The 21,991-nt window shown below is 40.9% G+C and overlaps 1 protein-coding gene across 1 annotated transcript; it reads right to left on the bottom strand.

The window, feature by feature from the left end:
* Nucleotides 1-4,754: 4,754 nt before the first annotated feature.
* Nucleotides 4,755-11,421, bottom strand: LOC100713415 (olfactory receptor 1F1-like). The gene is made up of 2 exons (XM_003477702.2): nt 10,513-11,421; nt 4,755-4,823 (listed from the first exon to the last, which is right to left on the bottom strand). Exons 1-2 carry the CDS (start codon nt 11,419-11,421, stop codon nt 4,755-4,757), a joined length of 978 nt encoding a protein of 325 aa, XP_003477750.2.
* Between the last annotated feature and the right edge of the window lie 10,570 nt (nt 11,422-21,991).

Genomic DNA, 21,991 nt, shown 5'->3' with positions numbered 1-21,991 from the left:
TTTATTCTCCCATATTACAAATCTGCCCTCCAGTTCAGAGAGTCTGTCCTTAGTTTCTTTCAAGCTGTTATGCCAGTCTTTGATAGACTTCTTAGTATCTTGGTAGTCCCTTTGAACCTGCTTCACGTATTCTATGCTTTCTCTGTTTTCTCCATCAAACAATTCTCCCCTCTTTTTCTGTTCTTCCATTCCACCATCTGTTTTTTCTTGGGTGGTGCTTAGCATTTCTCTAACTATTCTGCATACTTCTAGCTTCAGGTCATTGATAACTTCATTCCTGAATTGGTCTATGAGGCTCTCTATATGGTGCTTTATGTCTATTGGTGCAGTGTCCACTATTGCCTGTTTCTCAGAATTGGGGGCCGAGGAGCCTTTCTTGTTGCTGCCTCTTCCCATATTCCCTGTTCCTTATATATGCAAGCTTATACAAGAGGCCCACTTCTCTCCCAGTCAGCCACAGCTTGATCGAATTGCGCCGTCTAGGTGTTCCCACCCACCGCTGTGCACCAGGGAGTTTTGGACCAGGCAGTCTACACGTCACCCCTCCAGGCCACTGTCAGGCTCTGGGATCTGGGTTGGGCCAGCCTACCGGGTCCGCCGGCAGCGTCACGCAGGCCAGGCACTTTTCACCAATCCCGCCCGAGAGGGGAATGTGTGGCTGGAGTCGCCACTGCGCCCTGCTCCCGCAGGACTGCTCGGGCCCAGAAAGTCCTCCACTGGAGTCAAACTGTGGTAGAGTGTCAGTTTCTCTCACTCACCTCACCACAAGTCAGTGCACGCCTCGCTGCCCTTCCTGTTTTCGACTCTGTTCGCAGATTGCTGTTCTCAGAGCTTCCAGGCGTCTCTCTCCTTGCCAAGCCGAAGTAGAGGCAGCCAGCCGCTGCGCAGCGGGAAACCCAAATCGCGGCTTCCAGTGGTGCGGGGTCCAGCCTCCACACCAAGGCTTTTCTGTTCCTGTTTTAGCACCAGGACTGCATTCCAAGTTGGTTTCTCTCAGCCCAGTTCGTTCCTGAGTCAGCAGAGCATATCTCCACCTGCTTATATCTCCTTAGTCCGCACCATTCCTGGCTTCTGAGCCGAGTCTTTCAGAGAGCCTCCGGTAGCTGCTGTTATCTGTCCGCCATGTTCTCCCGGAAGTTCAAAAATATTCTTATCGGAGTGACAAAAAAGTGTCATTTCTCAGTCATTTGACTAAGATCAATTGTGGAAAGATAAATATATTATCTCTCTACACTGATTCATATTAAAAATTTCAGATATTTCCCCCTGGGCCAATCAAAGTACATACCTTCAAATACTATAAATAGAAGGGTGATAAAAACCAATATTCATTTTACAAAGGACACTGGCTGTGGGGTGGAAGAGGGAGTTGACTAAGGGAAACTCCATGGTCAAGGAGGTTTTTTTGACTTCCAGGAGAATATGGCAGGCAGACAGCAGCAGCCAAGGAGGCTCTCTGAAAGACCCAGCTTAGAATCTAGGAATGGTGCGGAATGAGGAATCCTAAGCAAGAGAGGAGATATGCCCTGCTGACCCAAGAATGAACTGGGCTGAGAGAAACCAACTGGGAACGCAATCCTGGTGCTATAACAGGAACAGATAAAGCCTCAGCGTGGAAGCTGGAGCTCGCACCATTGGAAACCGCGATTTGGGTTTCTTGCCGCCGCGGCTGCGTCTGAATCGGCTCGGCAGGGAGAGACACATGAAAGCTATGAAAACGGGAATCGGTGAACAGTTGACAGCGGAACAGGAACGGGCGGGGAGCCGGGTATCGACCTGCGGTGAATGAGAGAAACTGGGACTCTTCCATGATTTAGGAGGCTCCAACAGAGGACATTCTGGGACCGGGCAGACTTGCTGGAACAGGGCCCTGCAGTAACTTCAGTCGCATATCGCCCTCTCAAGCGGGACTGGTGAGCAGTGCCTAGCTTACATGACGCTGCTGGCTGAGACCCAATAGGCTAGCACAGCCCAGGTCCCAGCACCTGAAGGTGATCTGGAGGGGTGGGCCCGAATAAGCTGCCCAGTTCTTAACTCCCTGGTGCGCTGCAGTGGACAGGAACACCTAGCCAGCGCAATTCAATCAGACTGTGGCCACAGGGAAGGAAGCTGGGCCTCCTATATACGCTTGCATATATATGGAACAAAGAATATGGGAAGAGGGAGCAACAAGAAAGGCTCCTCGGCCCCCAATCCTGAGAAACAGGCAATAGCAGACACTGCACCAATAGACATAAAGTGCTATCTCCAGAGCCTCATAGACGAGTTCAGGAATGAAGTTATTAATGACCTGAAGCTAGACATAAGCAGAATAGTTAGAGAAATGCTAAGCACCACCCAAAAAAAACAGATGGTGGAATGGAAGAACAGAAAAAGAGGGGTAAATTGTTTGATGGAGAAAATAAAGAAAGCATAGAATACATGAAGCAGGTTCAAAGAGATTACCAGGAAACTAAAAACTCTATCGAAAACTGGCATAACAGCTTGAAAGAAACTAAGGATAGATTATCTGAACTGGAGGCCAGATTTGTAATGTGGGAACGGGAAATGAAAAACTTCTTAAAAATAACAAAGAAACAAACAGCAATAATACAAAGACTAGAAGATGATAAGAGGATCTATAGCTTAAGAATTAAGAACATAAAAGAAGAAGTAGGAAACAAACAAATGAACTACAAAAGCTACTTGCAGAAATAATCCAGGAGAATTTTCCTAAATTAGCAAAAGGTAAAGATACTCAGATGTATGAAGCATTCAGGACCCCAGTCACCTACAACCCAAACAGAGCTACACCCAGGCATATAATAATCAAAATTCCAGAAATCCAATATAAGAACAGAATATTAAAAGCTGTCAGAGACAAGAAACAGATGACTTACAAGGGAACACCCATCAGAATTACAGCAGACTTCTCAGCACAAACCATCAAATCATGAAGAGCATGGGGGGAAATAATTCAAGCTTTGAAAGATAATAGCCTCCAGCCAAGATTGATATATCCTGCACAACTGTCCCTGGAAATTGATGGAAAAACAAGGTGCTTCCAGGATAAAGAGGAACTAGGGGAATATGCAACCACCAATTCAACTCTACAGAGAGTATTGCAGGATATTCTAAAAAAAGAAAAATACAAAGAATCCAGAAATAGTGGCGGGGAGGCCACAATGAATGGAGCAGAGAACAAAATGAAGAAGACAAACTGACAGCTACTGACAGAAAAAGAGCTCAACAGAAATGAGGCAGAGAAGAATGGATGATAGGAACAGCTATTTTGGAGAAAATGACATCTTAATAGGTAATACTGATTTAGTATCATCTTGTTTTGAAGTCTCATCTAGCTTTTGTCCTTCTGTCTCCAATGGTCTAAATAGGCTGTATCTTATTGGATTTTATTATGTACGATAGTATAAGCAAAAACCTTTTAAAGACAAGGAGATTATACAGAAACCATTGTTCATTTTCTGTTAGTCAATTCTAAATACTCTGTAATGCTGTCATTCTCTTAAATGGTTTTACATTGTTTTGATATACTTAATGCTACAGTATATGAAGTCCCACTCAAGGATTTCAAGGAAAGAGACAATATGGTAACTACTTTTAGGTTAGGATTATCTGGTGGTGAAACACTATTCTGCTTAAATGGTTATGTTTTGATCTGCGTTGTTTCGTTGTTATGCCCTCTTTTATCTCAATCTCCACTCCGTTATTTACTTTTTTATCTTTATCCTTTTAATTAAAGGGAAAAAAATAGCAGGATGTATTATAGTAACCCACTTTGATTTACTATTAACTTGATTTGAAGCCCTGTATTGCTCTCACCATCTTGTTTTGACTGATGTTCCTCTATTCTGTTTTGCATGATAGTACCAGGTTCAAAAGTTTAGGCAACAGCTGTGAAGATAGTGGGATTCATTATGACGCCCATTCTGGTTGACTATTATTTACTTTTGAAGACCTGTAATGTCTCCAGTGTTTTGGTTTTATTGGTTTCGTTCTTTACTGTTTTGTTCAATTTTATTATAACTAATGATATAGGCAATTCTATTAGAGATAGTGGGAGGCATTATGGTAAACATTGTTGATCACCTTGTATTATGTTTTTACATTATCTATTATGTCCACCCTTTTGATTTGACCAACTCTGTTCTGTTATGTCACATTTGGTTTTACTCTCTTCCAAAAAAAGTAATAAGAACTGTGGGAGCATTAAAACCCAAAATGTGTAATAGTCATTGTACAAAAGAGAGGAAAAGAAAGTGCTCTAAACGATATAACTGCATGTATATTTAAGTGTATAAGATGGACAATGATATTACTGAGTTTTGTTGGATCATTGAACAGAACTGTTCGGTCTCACTGTTTGAATGTCCACTATACAAGCTTTAATTTTGTAACTTGAACAAATATTTCTAAGATGACAATATGTAATCCATTAACTAGTGATTTTCTACTGTTTATTTTTTTTCTGAAATTCTGTATAACTTGTACCCTTTTTCTGCTTTTTTTCTTTTTTCTCCTTAAATAAAATTTTAAAAAAATTTTAAAAAGGAGGTTTTTTAGGAGCCTTGCAAGAATTTAACAACAACAGCCAGGTGTGGCGCACACCTTTACTCCCAGCCCTCAGGAGGCTGAGGCCAGAGAATTGCTGTTCATTCGAGGCCGCCTGGGCTACACAATGAGTTCAGGATCAGCTTGTACTACATAGCAAGATTCTGTCTCACAAAACAAAACAAAAATTTAGCAACAATTAAGTCCTAAACAAAATTAAACCCTGAACTTAAGTAAAAAGTCAGGACAGTGAGAAGGAAAGATTTGTTGAGGTGCTGAGGGGGAGGTGTGTAGACTTTAGTTGTACACAGTGAGTGAATCCACAGTGATGCCCAGGTTCTTCCCAGAGTTACTCCCTGGTGCCTAGTGCTACTTACAGACATAGAGTGAAAGTGAAAAGGGTGTGTGTGTGTGTGTGTGTGTGTGTGTGTGTGTGTGTGTGTCAGAAGCAGTGTGTGTGACTCAGAGATGGTTGGTCCCATTTAGGTAAGTTGTGTTTGAAGCCCTATAAGGACAGCAGGGTGAAGAGGGTCCTGGAAACAAATGCTTGGGGTCTGTGGCTCAGGGAAGGGTCTGGCTGCACAGGGTTTAGAAGTCACCAACACAGAAGTTTATCTAGTTGTGAAAGCGAGGACAGTTAGGGCTGCGGATTCAGTTCAGCAGCACAGCACCTGCCTGGCAAACATGAAGTTCTGTGTTCAATTCCCAATACCAAAAAAAAAAAAAGTGTGTACAAGTGTCTAGGAAGAGAGTGTGGAAGGAGGAGGACACCCAATAATAAAACTCCTAAAGACAAAAACATAAAACAGTGGTAGAAGACAGGCCAGCAAATATGACCTACAAAGAAAGATGGGAGCCAGGGAACGAGAAGATAGGGGCATTGCAGAAGAAAAGGCCCCAGTTTCAAAAAGAACAGTATCAATATGTGTTACTATAGTGACAGTGCATACAAATCTCCCCAGCCCCTGTGGCTTGCAAAAGCAGTCACTTCTCCTCTCCTATGCGCAGGTCACAGAGCCAGGGTCACCAGGGTATGGCACAGGCTGCTTGGCACTGACCTTCTTACATCCCTCCTGGGTCTCTGGATGGAGGAGCTTAGACAGCAGGTTCTCCACGGGGAGCACTAGGGAGCAGGAGGGCACACCCCGCCACATAAGCCACTAGTATTGTCACCATCACCAACACGCTCCCAGCCAAGTCAAGTGTCAGAAGAGCATTTGCCTGCCCTGGATACCACAGAAAGAACCTACCTGGAAACATAATTTTACTACGGGAGAGTGAAGGATTGCAAGCCATGATTCAGTTCCCTGTGAGAACTAAAGTGCTACCCAATGACAACACATCCAGGAAGAAAAGAGCTGTAGAACACCAATTACAAGTCATGAAATTGTTTCGTAAAGAAAACACCAAATGGTACTTTCAATAAGTAATATGATAAATTCAACACAACTTGGTAGTTAAGCACACCAGTCAATCAACAAGGTTTAGCTGCTCTTACTTTGACAGAGTACCGTTTTTAGGATTTTGTTAGTGGATAATTGTAATACATAGTAGTGATGTTTGTCTCGGAAACTGGATGTATGTGGCATGTCTTAACCATTTCCAGTCTGTTTCCTTTCCTATACCGTTCCCCTTCCTCTTGTGCCATCTTATTTCCTAGCATCTCTGTCAGAGTCCCATTAACATTAAAATGTTAAACAAAAAAAAAATACAAAAATATTTCAGGTGCAGAATAACTTCAATTTTGTAAATTCAGAAATTTACAAATGGAAATTGTAAACTGTAGTGGAAGATTTATATCTGGATATAACAAGATTTTAAGTTATATCTTCCTCGCTTTTTACCTCCCACCAAAAGTTCTATGATGACAAATACTCTTATTCATATTCGCACACACCATTCACATCATCATCACTGTCAGTAATAATAAAAGAAACACATTTTAATGCCTTAAGTGAAATCTTTTTAATAACTTAAATAAAACATAAGTAGAGTGAGAATATTTATCTAAAGGAAGAAGAGTAGAAGGAATGTATACAAATTATTCCTAGAGTTTTCACTGAGAAATGAGTTTTTAGATATTCTTTTCTTCTTATTTGTAACTTCCTGCATTTTTCAAAATATTTCTTTCAACTATCATTATCAAAAAATATGAAAAGCAGGAGCTGGGGATTTAGCTCAGCGGCATAAGCGCCTGCCTGGCAAGCAGGCAGCCATGAGTTCGATCCCTGGTACTGATAAAAACGAAAAAGACAAAAAATATATATATATATATAAAGCCTCAATTTACTTTATTTTAATTTTCATGGCACTGAAGATTGAAACCAGGGTCTTTGTACTGAGTTGCATCCCCAATCTGTCTTCCATTTTTTTATTTTGAGAAGGTGTCTAAAAAGCTACCCCGGCTGAGTCTGAAATTGTAATCTTCCTGTCTCAACCTCCCAGAGTGCTGGAATTACAGGTGTGCATCACTGCACTCAGAGTCTCAGATTTTACTTTACCTACAAGTAAACAAGTTAGCCTGCTGGCTTCACAGTGGCAGAAAGCACAACACCTAGAAACAGAGAGCAATTTATTACAGCACAAGCAGCACTCAAAACATCAGTTGTTTGTTAGTTTGCCAATTCCATGAGACCTAATTCCACCAAACAACATGAAAAAGGTCAGGTGATATTGGTATCCACTGAGGTTCATGTTATAGAGGAGGATCTTCAAGCTTGGGAAACTGAATCTGTGTGTGTGTGTGTGTGTGTGTGTGTGTGTGTGTGTGTGTACACACGCATGTGCGCGCACGCCAGGGATTGAATTCACAACCTCACATTTGCCAGGCAGGTGCCTGTGCTGTTGAGCTAAACCTCATGGTCCAAGAAACTGAGTATTTTATAATTATAAATTTACTTTATTATCCTGGGTGGTACTATCCTATTATTGCTACTGAAAGACAAATCATTTGAGTTGGGCATACTAGCACATGTCTGTAGTCCCAGAAATCAGGAAGCTGAAGCCGGTGGATCTCTGAGAGTTGCAGGCCAGGCTGGACTACAAAGTGAGTTCAAGGCCAGCCTATAGTACCTAGTGAGACTCTGACTCAAAAAAGTGAACAACAACAACAAAAATATTAACCAAATAGTGCTTCAAGAGGAAAAAAAGGTTAAAGAGGACAAAAATCATTCTGCTACTAGGAGATAAAAATTCACAATGACTATATAACATTCACAAATATCTATGCTTTCCCTAATCCAAAAAAAATCCAAAAGTAAAAGCTATTAACATAGAGATAAAAAATAACAGAAATGTTCATTGTTAGACTCAATAAATAAAGTAAATAAATCAATTAAAAACAGTAAGTTTCTGAATGTTATAATTTTCATGTATACCTAATTGAATTTTATAGACACAGCTATATCATGGAGAAATTTTTTTATTGAAATCTATTTCACATATAAAGACCCCAGTGACTCAGAGAGAATCTCAGAGGAAGAAAGGTGAATCTGAACTAGTGTGTTCTAGAGAGATCTGGCTGGACTAATTGGGGCTGGAAGCTCTGGTGCATATATTCATCCATCATGGCCCAGAGTCAGATTTTAGCAGCAAAGAGGATTTGATTGCAGACAACCATGACCTGACATTGTGACCTTCAAAGTGAAGTAGATTATGAACATCAATTCTGTAGCAAGCCGGCCACCAACAAGTTCAAGGGTTAGGAGGGACACTGTGTGTAAACTGTCATCCAGTCATGCCAGTGAGTACATCCAATCAATTTCTCCCCCCTCAACTCCCGTCATTCTATTGAGTTCTGACATGCTCTAGCACCAAGAGAGAAGTGCTGAACCCAGATAGTAATGGACAGAAATAAAGACAAAATGAAGTAAAGCCAGCATTCATGTTAAATTGAAGCAGGAGAAACAGTTCACTCAGACTATCGGTGTCCAGAGGACACAAAGAAGAAAGGATACAAAAAAGTGAGCAGCAGTATTTTCTTTCTTCTCTTTCTTTCTTTCTTTCTTTCTTTCTTTCTTTCTTTCTTTCTTTTGTTCGTTCGTTCGTTCGTTTGTTTTGGTATTTTTTGAGACAGGATCTCACTGTGTAGCCCAGACTGGCCTCAAACTCACAGCAATAATCCTGTCTCAGCCCCCCAAATGCTGAGATGTCAGGTATGTGCCACCACACCTGGAAAAATTGATATTTTTTCAAACAAAGAGAAAATTTAAATTCCTTCTAAAGTAAAAATCTCTAAATAAAGGGTTAAAGCAATATTCATTTATCCATTTTTTCTGTCTTTTGCTGGAGTTGATTATCACCTTTGGTCTAGGAGCCAAGCCAGGTACCCAGAAATACAAAACGAGTACCTTGTGGGTCTAAGGAGCTCACTGGAAAGGTTCTTGTAGAGAAGATCGTGTAAATTAAAGAAAAAGAGAGCAGTGAACAGAAGAGGGAGTCCAGAGGTGTCACAGAGAAGGTGGTACCACTTGATCTGGCTCTTGAAGGCATGGGAGTGGGGGTGCCAGAGAAGAGTGCAATACTGTTGTTGGTCTGGGCAGAGAAAACAGAAAATGCTGATTTACTTCCCTGATATCAAAGGTCTGACCCCTAAGGTCTGGAAGCCCATGGACCCTCCTGAGGGATTCCCGCACCTCTGTGTTTCTCCACCTCTTAATGCAGGGCCGCATACCCAGCAGACCTCTGAACTGCCCCTACACTGCCAGTCCTCTTTAGTCCTCATGGTTCACTCCGCTGCCCTTTGATGTGAGCCTCAAAACTAATTTGTGTTGGCCACAGTGGCACATGCCTGTAACCTCAGAAACGCAGGAGGCTGGGACAAGAGAATCATAAGTTTGAGACATATCTGGGAGATTTAGACTTCATCAAAATAAAAAGTTTAAGAAAAAGCTGAAGCTCTAGCCCAGTAGTAGCATTGTGAGGCCCCTGGATTCAATCGCTAGCTTAAAAAAAAATAAAAAAGAAAATAGAAAGAAACACTAATTTTATTTTATAACTGACCATTGTAGAAGACAAAAAAAGATGGCTGAGGCCAGCCTTCCACCCTGATTGCTGCACATCACAATCACCTGAGATGTTTTTCAAACGTCCCATTATTGGGATCGTACCTTTAGAGAGTCTAAACTATAAGGGATGATGGAAAACTACAGTAAAGGTTTAGTTGTAAAAATGTGTTATTGGGCTGGGGATTTAGCTCAGTGGCATAAGTGCCTGCCTTACGAGCAGGCAGCTGTGAGTTCGATCCCCGGTACTGATAAAAAGGAAAAAGACAAAAAAAAATTAAATGTGTTATAGCAAAAGACATGTTGCTGAGAAGATGGGTAATTATGTGAAGCAAAGGGGAGGATTCTGAGGGGGATTAATGGCAATGTGTCTTCTACTGTCTTCTACTGTAATAAGTTTTTAAAATTTTAGACTTTCACCTTATTTTCAAATCAAACTGTATTTGCTCTGTATCAGGGCCCATACACTAGCTTCATCAGTGATTCCAGTATTCAAATGCATACATATTCTCCAAACAGACCATTTAAAAGGAGCAACCTGAATTGGGTGGGAAGTAACCCCAAATTCAGCCCTTGAAAAGAATCTCAAACTGAGAATGGTGGAACACAGATGGTTACTCAGAACTTGGAAGGCTGAGGCAGGAGGGTCACTGGGATTTTGAGGCCAGCCTGGGCTATGTAGTGAGTTCAAGATCAGCCAACGGTACATAGCAAGGCCCTGTCTAAAAAAAAAAGTCTCATTATGTGATGTATACAAAGGCACCAAGCGACTCAGCCCACTGAGGAATGTGTTATGGTTACCTTTCACCTTAACTGGCACCAGTGTTCCTTGTTTGTTTCGACACTAACATTGGCTAAGCTACTGTTGCATCATATTCAGTTAGTGAAAAGAAAATTTGCTTGGGAACAAGATTCAGTCATGACTCTTTCATCTCCTAAAACATATTCTCCTACCCACCACTTTTCTTAGAGCCGCTTTCAAGTCTCTGTTCCTCAGGCTGTAGATGCAAGGATTTAGCATGGGGGTCACCACTGTGTACAGCACAGTCGCTGCAGTGTCCTTCTCGGCTGAGTGAGAGGATACAGGGTTGAAATACACAGCAATGATGGTGCCATAGAAGAGAGAGACCACAGCCAGGTGGGAGCCACAGGTGGAGAAGGCTTTCCACCATCCCCTTGTGGAGGGAACCCTCAGGACAGCACAAATGATGCACAGGTAGGAAGCCAGGATGCAGACAAATGGGGCGATCATGATCAGCGCACCCTCTGTAAGGATCATCATTTCATTGAGGTATGTGTCTGAGCAGGAGAGTCTCAGGATCGGGGTCGCATCACAGAAGAAGTGGGGGATCACATTGTCTGCACAGAATGAGAGTCGAGCTATTAGCAGGGTGTGCAAGAGGACATTCAGGTTGGCGACCACCCAAGATCCAGCCACCAACAGGGCACAGAGCTGAGGAGTCATCTTTGCTGTGTAGTGTAAGGGGTGGCAGATGGCAACAAAGCGGTCATAGGCCATCACAGCCAGGAGGAAATTGTCCATGTCCACGAACATGAAAACAAAATACATTTGTGTGAGACAGCCAGAGAAGGAGATGGCCTGGCTGCCAAACATATGATTGGCCAGCACCTTGGGGACAGTGGTGGAGGAGAAGCAGATGTCCACAAAGGACAGGTTGCTGAGGAAGAAGTACATGGGGGTGTGTAGGCGAGAGTCAGTACTGATGGCCAGGATGATGAGCAGGTTCCCCAAGACAGTGGCCAGGTACATGGTGAGGAAGAGCAGGAAGAGGAGCTGCTGCTGTTGGGGCTGCCTGGAGAGGCCCAGGAGGAGGAACTCGGAGATGCTGGACTGGTTTGGGCCTCCCATGCGGCTGGGAGCCTGGGCCCAGGGGCAAAAACAGCTAAATTCCAAAGCTGGGGAGTGATAGTTAAGATAAGACAATTAAGAAGACTGCAGGGTAGGAGGACATGATATTTTAAGTAAGTCAGTAGAGCTTTGCTCCCTGTGGCTGGTGCTCTTTGGGCTTCCATTCCTTGTTAGATAAAGAAGATTGTTTGAGCTTGGTATGGTGGTGCATGCCTGTAATTCCAGCACTCTGGGAAGCTGGAACAGGAGGATCACAAGTTGGAATCCAGCCTGGGAAATTTAGTGACAGTGAGACACCATGTCAAAAATTTAAAATGCAGTCCAGCATGAAGGCCCTGGGTTCAATCTTCAGTACCTAAAATAAAGAAAACTGAGATGCTTTGCTTTGCATACGATAAAAAAAACTCTGAAAGGACACTAGAAAGGTTGGACAGTCAGTTTATCCGCCAATTTTTGTACTGTTTGACCTTTCTATTATTATGTTAAATTTTTAAGAAGTAACTATAGGGGCTGGGGATTTAGTTCAGTGGCATAAGCACCTGCCTTGCAAGTAGGTGGTCGTGAGTTTGATCCCCGGTACCGATTAAAAAAAAAAGGTAATTATAATAAAACACTACAGAAAGAATATTATTCATAGACACTTTAGTGTTTATAATCAGTACCAGAATATATATGTAAATGGTTACCATAGGGACAGACCTCCGAGATTTTACCACTGAGCACCAGTGTCATCAGTATCCTTAAATGCTGTTACCTTGGCAAAAACGTCTCTGCCTCATCTCCAGCCTGGATGCCACACACTTCTGGCTTCTTTCCTCTGATCATGATCAAAGAGTAATTGTGCACAGAGTGATGATATTGCAGCTGCTGTCTATGCTCCTCATCACAGAGCCCTTTACCGAGGTCTGAGCCAGTCCTGTTGACTACATCTAGACCAACTTGTAAAATTTAAAGGGAAGCCATCCAGAAGTATGGGCAGAAACTCAGAGAGTTTGTGTTCCCTACTCTCAGGGTCTCAGATAAAAACAAGGCAAATGCTGGTTGTGCTGGGTTGTCACAAGGGATTGCCCATGATCTTAGGACAATTTTAGTGATGCCACACGATAGACACTGAGGAGTGTCCCTATAAGGGTTCACTCCCAACCAGTGGCTAATAGTGAAGTCCCACTGTCTGATTCTTTTTTTTTTTTTTTTTTTGTCTTTCTCTTTTTTATCAGTACTGGGGATCGAGCTCGACCACACACTTGCAAGGCAGGCGCTTATACCGCTGAGCTAAATCCCCAGCCCCCACTGTCTGATTCTTACCCAGAAAGAAGGCAGTCCTTACTATCCCCGGAAGTCCTCAGCTGGCTTTATTTTATCAGATCTGACCCAAGGCTATTGGTCTAAAAGAGAAGGACTCATCTTTGGGATTTTCAGGCTCAGTCCATGTGAAGGATGCTCATACAGAGACTCAGCCCCTGCTATAAGAAAAATGTGTGGGAGAGTCTAAGGGCCAGCTCTTCACAGGAGACTCCGTGGCCACGAGGGCCATATTCCCTGAGAGCCTCATTAGGGAAAGCAGAGAATAATAATTGTCCCTTCTCCTTGGGTTCTTTGGAATCCAACACTAATAAGAAAGACCTGTCACTGAGTTGCATAACTACCATGCTAGGACTTGGTAATGATGTAAGTTTGTGGATGAACCCTGGCAACAACATCTTGGCCACAGTGGGCTCACAGTCCTGTATTTTTTCCCCTGCTCAAGCTGGGTTGGCTGCTTGTTGAGAGATATGTGCAAAACCAAACAGGGACTAAGAAATAAAGTTCAAGTTCTAACAGACCTATACACAGAGATCCATTGTAACCAGTTGTGCGATCTTGGAAAACATAAACCACCTCTGAATCACAAAATTTCACCCTCTGTGAAGTGGAGAAATAATAGTCACTTTGCAGAGGTGTGATGACTAATGAAACACTTTGTGTTAAACATCTCATGACTCCTGAACTCGTCAATGCCCTGGGCACCTCCACTAGGTGAGACCACAGGTGTTAATCATATTCACGGGCTTGGCTTGAAGAGGAAAATAAAAGGTTAATGTTTTAGCCTGCCTGGCAAGCGTGAGATTGTGAGTTCGACCCCCAATACAAAAAAAAAAAAAAAAATTAACTTTTTAGAGATAAATTTCTGAGCAGCTAGCAGATTTATCTTCTTGTCTTCCATCAATGCCTGTTACATATTTCCCTTATCTAACTAACTACACCCTGACCTTGTATATTATCTCAAGCACTTGCTTCCCACAACTCCGAGCTTACCCTTGTCCTGAACCGGTGTGCTTCCCATAATTCTTGCCTGGAATTCTAACCTGCCTTAGTATGCAATATAAGTAATATAGTTTTATTTTAGGTCAATTAGTAATAATGATACAAGATATAACCAATCAATAACCACCAAATACTCTGCTTCTGTACTTCTTGCTTAAAAACCCTATATACACCCTAGACTACCAGAGATAGGCTCCTGATACTTTGGGATTGAATTCTATCAGAGCCCATTGACATAAATAAATCTGCCTCCAAATCCTGGGTGACATTTCAACGTTTCTGTTTACCGCGGAGGACTTCCTGCTCAGTGATCTGTACTCTGGATAAATATAATTTGGAAGTAGCACTGTATATTTATAATCACATGTTAATAGTTATTCTTATACGGGGCCATATGATAAATCTTTCTATATTTTAATGTTGGGTTAAGTGAGAAATGGAAATCACTGATGTCTATTTATAAAGTGGTAGAACATGAACTCCAAGCAGAAAAAGAGAATTCTTTAATTCAGTGAGTATCATTCTTCAAGAACTTTCCTCTATAACTGTTTTGAAAGCAAGGATATTAGGCGCCTATAAAGCCTTTGCTTTTGTTCATCTTAAGGTTCACTTGCATGAATCGATATTAAAGCATAAAAACCATAGAACTTAGGGCTGGGGATTTAGCTCAGCAGCATAAGTGCCTGCCTGGCAAGTGTGAGGTCCTGAGTTTGATCCCTGGTAAAAAACAAAAAACAAAACAAAACAAAAAACCCCATAGAACTTAAGTTAGAAGTGGCAACTGAATCCTCAGAATAGTGTCCTCCAGAAACCATACATTCCTCTAGCTAATATTTCAACTCAAGTTGCTTATAAACTGTTTTTTGGTGGTGGTGCTTGTTTGTTTGTTTGTTTGTTTGTTTGTTTTGTGATAGGGTCTTGCTATATAGTGCAGGCTACCTGGGCTGTCCTCAAACTGGCAGTGATCTTCCTGCCTGGATCTCCCAACACCACCACACCTAGCAAACTCCTTTTCTGACTGTGGTGGATTATTGTTTTGTATGTTGTTTGTTTGTTTGTACGTTGTTTGTTTTGTATGTTTAGTTAGTTGGTTTTGGTTTTTTGAGACAGGGACTTATTATGTAGTTCAGGAAGGCCTTGAACTCATTATATAGGCTGGTATGGAGCTCAAAGAAATCCTCCTGCCTCAGCGTCTCAAGTGTTGAAATTAGTGCCATGTGCCACCATAACTGGCTTGACTAACACTGGAAAATGGATGGGAAGAGGAAGGAAATAAAAAGAATCAAGGTGTATACCTACTCCCTAAGATGAATGTAAAGATCATGTCCTGAAAACTATACTAATAAAATTTTGAAACTAATGAATAAATTCAGGAAAAAATAAATAACATTCACCTACTCTCAATAATGCAAAATTAAAACCCCAATGTTATAATGAGTCCCTACGTCCCCTTCATATAAGTGGTTAGAAATCAAGTTCTGTTTACTCTAGCTCAAAAAATAGTCCAAAGAGAGGGTTCACTGAGAGTACTTGCCTATCACAGATGGGGCCCTGAGTTCCAGCACTGAAAAAAAAAGCTAAAAAACAAATAACTCACAAAGCCAAATTATGAAAGAATGTAGCAGGGGAAACTAGTCATTGAGTTAATAAAGCTATTATTCTTTTAAATTTTATTTTAAAAGGGAAAAAATTAAACACAACAAAACAGACCAACATAGGACATAAGACAGAACAAAGTGAGGAAGGCGTGTTAGGTCTTCAAAACCAGACAATAGGGAAGTCACTAGTGACTGTCGTAGAGTCTCTTGTTCTCTTCAAAATAGCTGTCCATACTTTCGTGTATATTGAAGTTCAACACAACAAAACAGGCTAAAATAACACCATTAGTTAGAACAAAGCAAAACAGCAATAGAAGTATTTGCCTTCAAAGAGATGGTAGAAGGAAATCCCCCCTATTTGCTACATTGCCTGTGGTCAGCCTCTCAAGGGATGTCCAGATTACTGGGTCCCACTTGCTAACGGGGAGGTGGGGGGAGATGTGATGTTTGATTCTCAGCTGGAGTGCTGGCAGGCTCACAGCCCCTCACCAGGGAGAGATGGGATTGCTTGGTTTCTCAGCACTCCAGGTCCCAGCATGGCGCAGGTCCCTGTAAACACAGGAGTTTGGAGGCTTCGTCCTGGGCCTGCCACACTTACAGCTGCTCACCAGGCAGGGGAGGGGTTGCTTGGTTTCTCCATAAAGACATTATTTGCAAGTGATAGAAAACCAATGCCTGAAAAAAAAATAAAAAAGAAAACCAATGCCTGCCAGTCATGGTGGCACACATCTGTAATCCCAGCACTCAGGAGGCAGGAGGATTACCAAGAGTTTGAGGCCAGCCTGGGCTATACTGAGTTTAAGGCTTGCTGGAGCAACATAGCAAGACACCTGTCTCAAGAACAAAACAAAACATCAGTTCCCATCAGCTCAAGAAGAAATGGAATCTTCTTGGTTTATATAGTTACAAAGCCCAAAGTTTCTTTTTATAAATCTTGAGTGTTTTGCACAGGAATATTCAGTGACCCAAATAATGACATCATGACTATGTGATTTGTCATCTCTGTTTCTTTTGTTTCTTCTTGTTTTCTCTTTTTTTATTCTCTAGACTGTCTCTCTCCACATGGCAACAGATGATCACCAATAGCTCTGAACTCACACTCAGACCCTCTGTCACAGGGCATATAGAACTTCTCTCCACCGACAGATTCATTAGACCCAGGTAAGCCTGTGAGCACCAAGCCATTATCACCAGCATTACACAGAGGAGGAGAGAAGCTCACAAACAAGCCTAAGAATGGAAGTGGTGGGGAATGTCATGAACCAAGCCCAAATTCCATGATCCAAGTAGTGTCAAAGTTGAGGGAAAAGAGTTGGAGAAATAATCGAAGATACAAAGATAAACTAGTAGGCTGTTTTTTAAAGTTTTTACTTTTATTAGTACGTTTGCAATACATAATGATCACGTTCAATGAGGAGAGAGTTGGTACATGTACACAGTGCATCTTTTTTGCAGAATAGATTTATTTATATATTTTTAAATCTTTATCAAGACAATTACTATAAACATAAATTAACAGCCAGACTAACAGACAATAAAACATATAAAACACATAAAAAAATAATTGTACTAAATCAAGGTAAACTTTTAGATACACTGAGCATGCTGGATTATAAAACCATTTTTGGCTCTTTTTTTTCCAATTATCTGACTTTTATTTTGTACTTTATTTATTGGGTTTCTTTTACAAGAGAAAACATGTGATATTTAAGCTTGTGTGTCTGATTTACTTCATTTAACATTATGGTCTCCAGACAAATCCATTTCCTACAAATGACTCAAATTTATCCTTCTTTGTGGCAGAATAGTACTCCATTGAGTGGAAATACCACATTTTCTTTTTATTTTTTTATTTTAAAGAGATTAAGACAAAAAGGACCGTAACAAAGGGGGACATAACAAAACAGATCAGATCAGAACAATGTAAGCAACACAGTATTTCACCACAAGACAACCCATAATTAACAGTAACTACTATTATGCTTCTTTCTTTGAAATAGTTGAGCATAACTTCATATGCAATAGTATCAAACATAACAAAATAGTATAAAACCATTCAAGAGAATGAAAGTATTATAGGGCATTCAGAACCAAATAACAGAGAACGAACAATGGCTACTATATTATCTCAATTTCCATAGAAAATTTGTTTATACTATCACACATAATAAACCCCAGTAAGGTAAAATATGATAGAACCAATGGAAACAGAAGAACAAAAGCATGGTAGGACTTCAGAGTAAAATGATATTAAATCAATACTGGCTATTATAATGTCTTGTTTTCTTCAAAATAGCTGTTCATACTACCACAGATAATAAAATCAAACAAATCAGGATAAAACCATTCCAGCTAATGAATGCAAACATTATAAGTCTTCAAAGCAATGTATGGGGAATCATGATTACCATAAACTCTTATGTACTCTTACCATTTCTTACACTAGGGAAACTATACGGTATTTATACATGTGAGTTTGATTTATTTTGCTGATGAGTATGGTCTCAAGTTGTGTCCACTTATTTATAAATATCTCAATGTGATCATTCTTTATAGATAAGTAGTACTTCATTGTATAAAAATACCACAACTGGGGCTGGGGGTTTAGCTCAGCGGCGTAAGCACCTGCCTTGCAAGCAGGTAGTCGTGAGTTCGATCCCTGGTACCGATAAAAAGGAAAAAGACAAAAAAAAAAAAAAAATACCACAACTTTTTTATCCATTCCTCGGTTGATAGACACTTAGGCTGTTTCCAAGATCTGGCTATTACAAATTGTGCTGCTATAAATATGGATGCATATATATCACAGTGGGTATGATGTTTTCAGTTCTTCTGGGAATATGCCTAGAAGTGGAATAGCTGGGTCAAATAGGACTTCCAATCCCAGCTTTCTGAGGAATCTCCAGACTGACCTCCACAGTGGTTGCACCAGTCTACACTCCCACCAACAGTGCAGGAGAGTTCTTTTTTCCGCACAGCCTCTCCAGCATTTAATACCACATTTTCTTTATCCATTCTTTTGTTAATGGACATACAGGCTGTTTCCAAGATTCAGCTAGTATGAATTGTGCTGCTACAAACATGAGTATGCATGTATAACTGTAATATAATGTCTTGAACTCTTCTGGAAGATATCTAGAAAGGGACTATCTGGGTCAAAAGGAATTTCTAATTTTAGGGGTTTTTTTTGGGGGGTGGTACCAGGGATCAAACTCACAAGCTCACACTTGCCTGGCAGGCATTTATATCACTGAGTTAAATCTCCAGCTCTAGCTTTAGTTTTATGAGGAATCTCCACACTAATTCCCATACTAGTTATGCCAGTTTACATTGCCACCAACAATGAAGAAGGGTGCCTTTTCCCCCACACCTCTCCAGCACTTATTATTATTTGATTTCTTGAAGATAGCCATTCCTTTGGATCTAAAGGTCTTGGAAAAAAAAAACAGAAGATAGCCATTCTTTCTGGAATAAGATAGAATCTCAGGGTTGTTTTAACTTGCACTTCTTGAATGACCAGTAATTTTTAACATTTTTTTCATTTATTTATTGGCCATTTGTAATTCTTCACCTGAGAATTGTCTATTCTTTTCAGATGTCCATTTTTTATTGTCTTTGAATTTGACGAGGACTAATTTTTTGAGCTCTTTATATATTCTAGATATTAGTCCTTTGTCTAAGGAGTGTCTGCAAAATGTTTTCCTATTCTGTAGGTCATCTTTCACTGTGCTGGTAGTTTCCTTTGCTACACAGGAGCTTATTAATTTGATGTAATCCCATTTGTTGATTCTTGGTATTTTTTGTGCAACTGGGATTCTGTATGGAAAGTCTTTGCCTACACCTATATCTTCAAGAGTTTTACATATTTTTTCTTCCAGCATATTGTTTCTTTTTTAATATTTAGATCTATTTTGATTTTAATTTACTGCATGGTGAGAGATATGGGTCTGTAGGTTCAATCTTCACATGCCTTCTGTAGGTTCAATCTTCCTAGCCTTATTTGTTAAAGAGGCTATCTTTTCTCCAGCAGAAGTATTTGACCCCTTTGTCAAAGAAAAGGTAGCTGAGTGTGCCTGGAGTTGTTTGTGCTTCCTCTATTCTATGCCATGATCCACAAGGCTGTGTTTTGTTTTGTTTTGCTTTGCTTTGCTTTGCTTTGTTTTTTAACCACTGTAGCTTTGTAACATAATTTGAAGTCAGATTTTGTGATGCCCCCCATCTTGCTCTTGTTGCCCAGAGTTGCTTTTGCTATTCTAAATTTCTTCTTGATCTAAATTAATTTTAGGGTTATTTTCTGTAGGTCTTTGAATGTTATTGGTATTTCATTTGGGGTTATTGGTATCTTAATGGTGTTTTTATTGGGGTTGTGTTAAATATGTATAAAAAGTTTTGAAGGTGTGCTCATTTGACCATATTAGTTCTGCTTATCCCAATGGAACAGGAGGTATCTTTCCATTTTCTGATCTCTTTAATCTCCTTTTTCAGGGTGCTGTAGTTTTCATTATAGAGAACTTGCACTTCCTTGGTTAGGCTAATTCATAAGTATTTCACTTTTGTTGATGCTATTGTGAAAGGTATTGTTTCCTTAATTTCTCTCTTAGTGAGTTTATTATTGGCATACAGGAATGCTACTGATTTTTGAATGCTGACTTTATATCCTGCTACACTACTGAATTTAGTTATTAATTCTAAACTGCATATTGTTATCCTCTGAATAGTTGCTCAGACTAATGGCTTTAGGTTTGCAAAGTTAATCAAACAGTACAAGCATCAGGTTGTTTCTGTACTTCAGTTGTTATCATCCCACCCTGTGTTCCTCCAAATCAGTTGCTAATGGCCAGGGAGTGGGGATCCTTCTTCTCTCCCTGCCTGCACATGGCTGGCTCCCGGTGAAGGGTAGGCATGGCTTCCTTCTTGAGTGCTGTAACTTTCAAAACTAGAGCAACTCTGGCTGACCATAGCCTCCGGCTGTGGAGGCAAGGCCTGTGTCCCTTAGCTCAAATCCCTTAGACAATCTCTTTCTGGCCCACTCCCTGACCACAGCTGTCTCCCACGGCTGTCTCTCACCCATTCACTGTGGGAATGTAAAACTGGGAGCTCCAAAGTAAAATCATCATGTGGCTGCTCTGAGCACTAGGTTCAAACAATCAACCCTTCCAGGTGTCCCACCAAGAACTCTTTCCAGGATTATGGGGCTTAAACCAGGGTCACTCACTAGCTATTGCCTGTCAAAGGACTCTCATGGGAGCAGAATCCATGCTCTCCCTGCAGATCATAGCAGCTTCCAGTCCATTCTACCTGAATTTCTCCCTGAGGCCCTCAGGAGTCCCCAGATTTCACTTTGTCTTGGTAGATTCAGTCTCCCTTTGCCATGAACCACAAGCCAAGAGCTGGGGAGAAAATGTAGACTGTCTTTTCTTTCTCCATGTTGTTGTTCTATTTCTTCAGCTTTTTGGTAGGCTTTCATTTTCCTCTTAACTCGTTCCTAGTTCTAGTGATCTATGTCTCTCTTTTTCTTCCCCAAGTATTTATTTTCCAGTATCTGGATTCTGAATCTCAAAGAGGCTCACCATTCTGCCACTTTCCCAAAAGACTGTAAGCCATTTTAAAAGTTCTTTGAGGAACTAAAAAAACACCTGTAGCCAATGATGGTCCAATGTCAGGAAGCAACCTTAGCATCCAGATCTCAATTTCTAAACACTGTTCTTTGCAAGTCAGTGCCACAGGACCACCACTAGCTGCAAGGGAGCCTGGAAAACACAAACTGTTAGATCCTAAAGCTTTCATAGGAGGGGGCAGAAGGAAAAGGGGCTAGATTAAATGTTATCTGACCAAATGTAGTCTGATGCCTACAGCCTGCCAAATTTTGGTCTGCCAAATCATGATAAAATTATGATGGCAAGTCTGTAAATCATTGACACTAGGCAGAAAATAACTGAAGATCTTCAAAGTGAGTAAAAAAAAAAAAAAAGAAAGAAAGAAAGAACAAGAAAAAGAACTGTATCCAAAAGAAGAAACCAAAGACATACAACAGTTGATAAAGTTGATTTTTGTACTGGAGATACAGCAGTTAACAAAATGGATTTTAAAACATAAGAAAGGGGGCCAAGGTCTGGAGGTGTAGCTCAGTGGTAGGTCAGTGGTAGAACATTTGCCTGGCATGTACATGGCTTTAGGTTCCATCCCCAGCACCACTGGCGGGGAGGGGGAATAAGGGGTAATTTGATCCCCCATCAGAGGCAATTGTAACTTATTATTTCTGTTCTTTCCTCTCTGGCCTGGGGTTAAACTGAGCAGATCATTTAATCTGAACACAAACCACACTAACCCTCCTTTTAGGATCAGTTCTCTCTCCCGTATTCCAATAGTCATTCCATTCCTTAGAAAAAGAATGGGAAGGAGGTCCAGAGGCACCTGGTGTGAGTTGTGGTCCACTAGAACAGGCCTAGCCCCCTTCCTATAGCCTGGTTACCTTCTTGTTCCAAGGACACAAGGCCTTCTGCTACCAGTGTGCACTGAGTCACAAGTTAATTTGGATAGTGCGAGGTAGATCCCCAAATCTTGTACCAAGGCTAAGAGAAATTACTCCCACCACCCCCACCCTCAGTGTAGTCTCTGCTTGCTCTGGAGAAATTATAAAAACGTCACAGAAATAACAATATTAAAAT

This window comes from Cavia porcellus, unplaced genomic scaffold (genome assembly GCF_034190915.1).
Source record: "Cavia porcellus strain 051 isolate PalLab524CR breed Dunkin Hartley unplaced genomic scaffold, mCavPor4.1 scaffold_16, whole genome shotgun sequence".
Classification (NCBI taxonomy): domain Eukaryota; kingdom Metazoa; phylum Chordata; class Mammalia; order Rodentia; family Caviidae; genus Cavia; species Cavia porcellus.
The sequence above is the reverse complement of the archived record's forward strand: the minus strand, read 5'-3'. Positions and strand labels throughout refer to the sequence as shown.

Coding starts and splice junctions, on each gene's coding strand:
- LOC100713415 (XM_003477702.2), bottom strand. CDS start 11,421: ATGGGAGGCCCAAACCAGTCCAGCATCTCCGAGTTCCTCCTCCTGGGC. Junction 4,824..10,512: donor TGAAAGCGGCTCTAAGAAAA/GTGGTGGGTAGG, acceptor CCTCCCCCTCAG/CACCTCAACAAATCTTTCCT.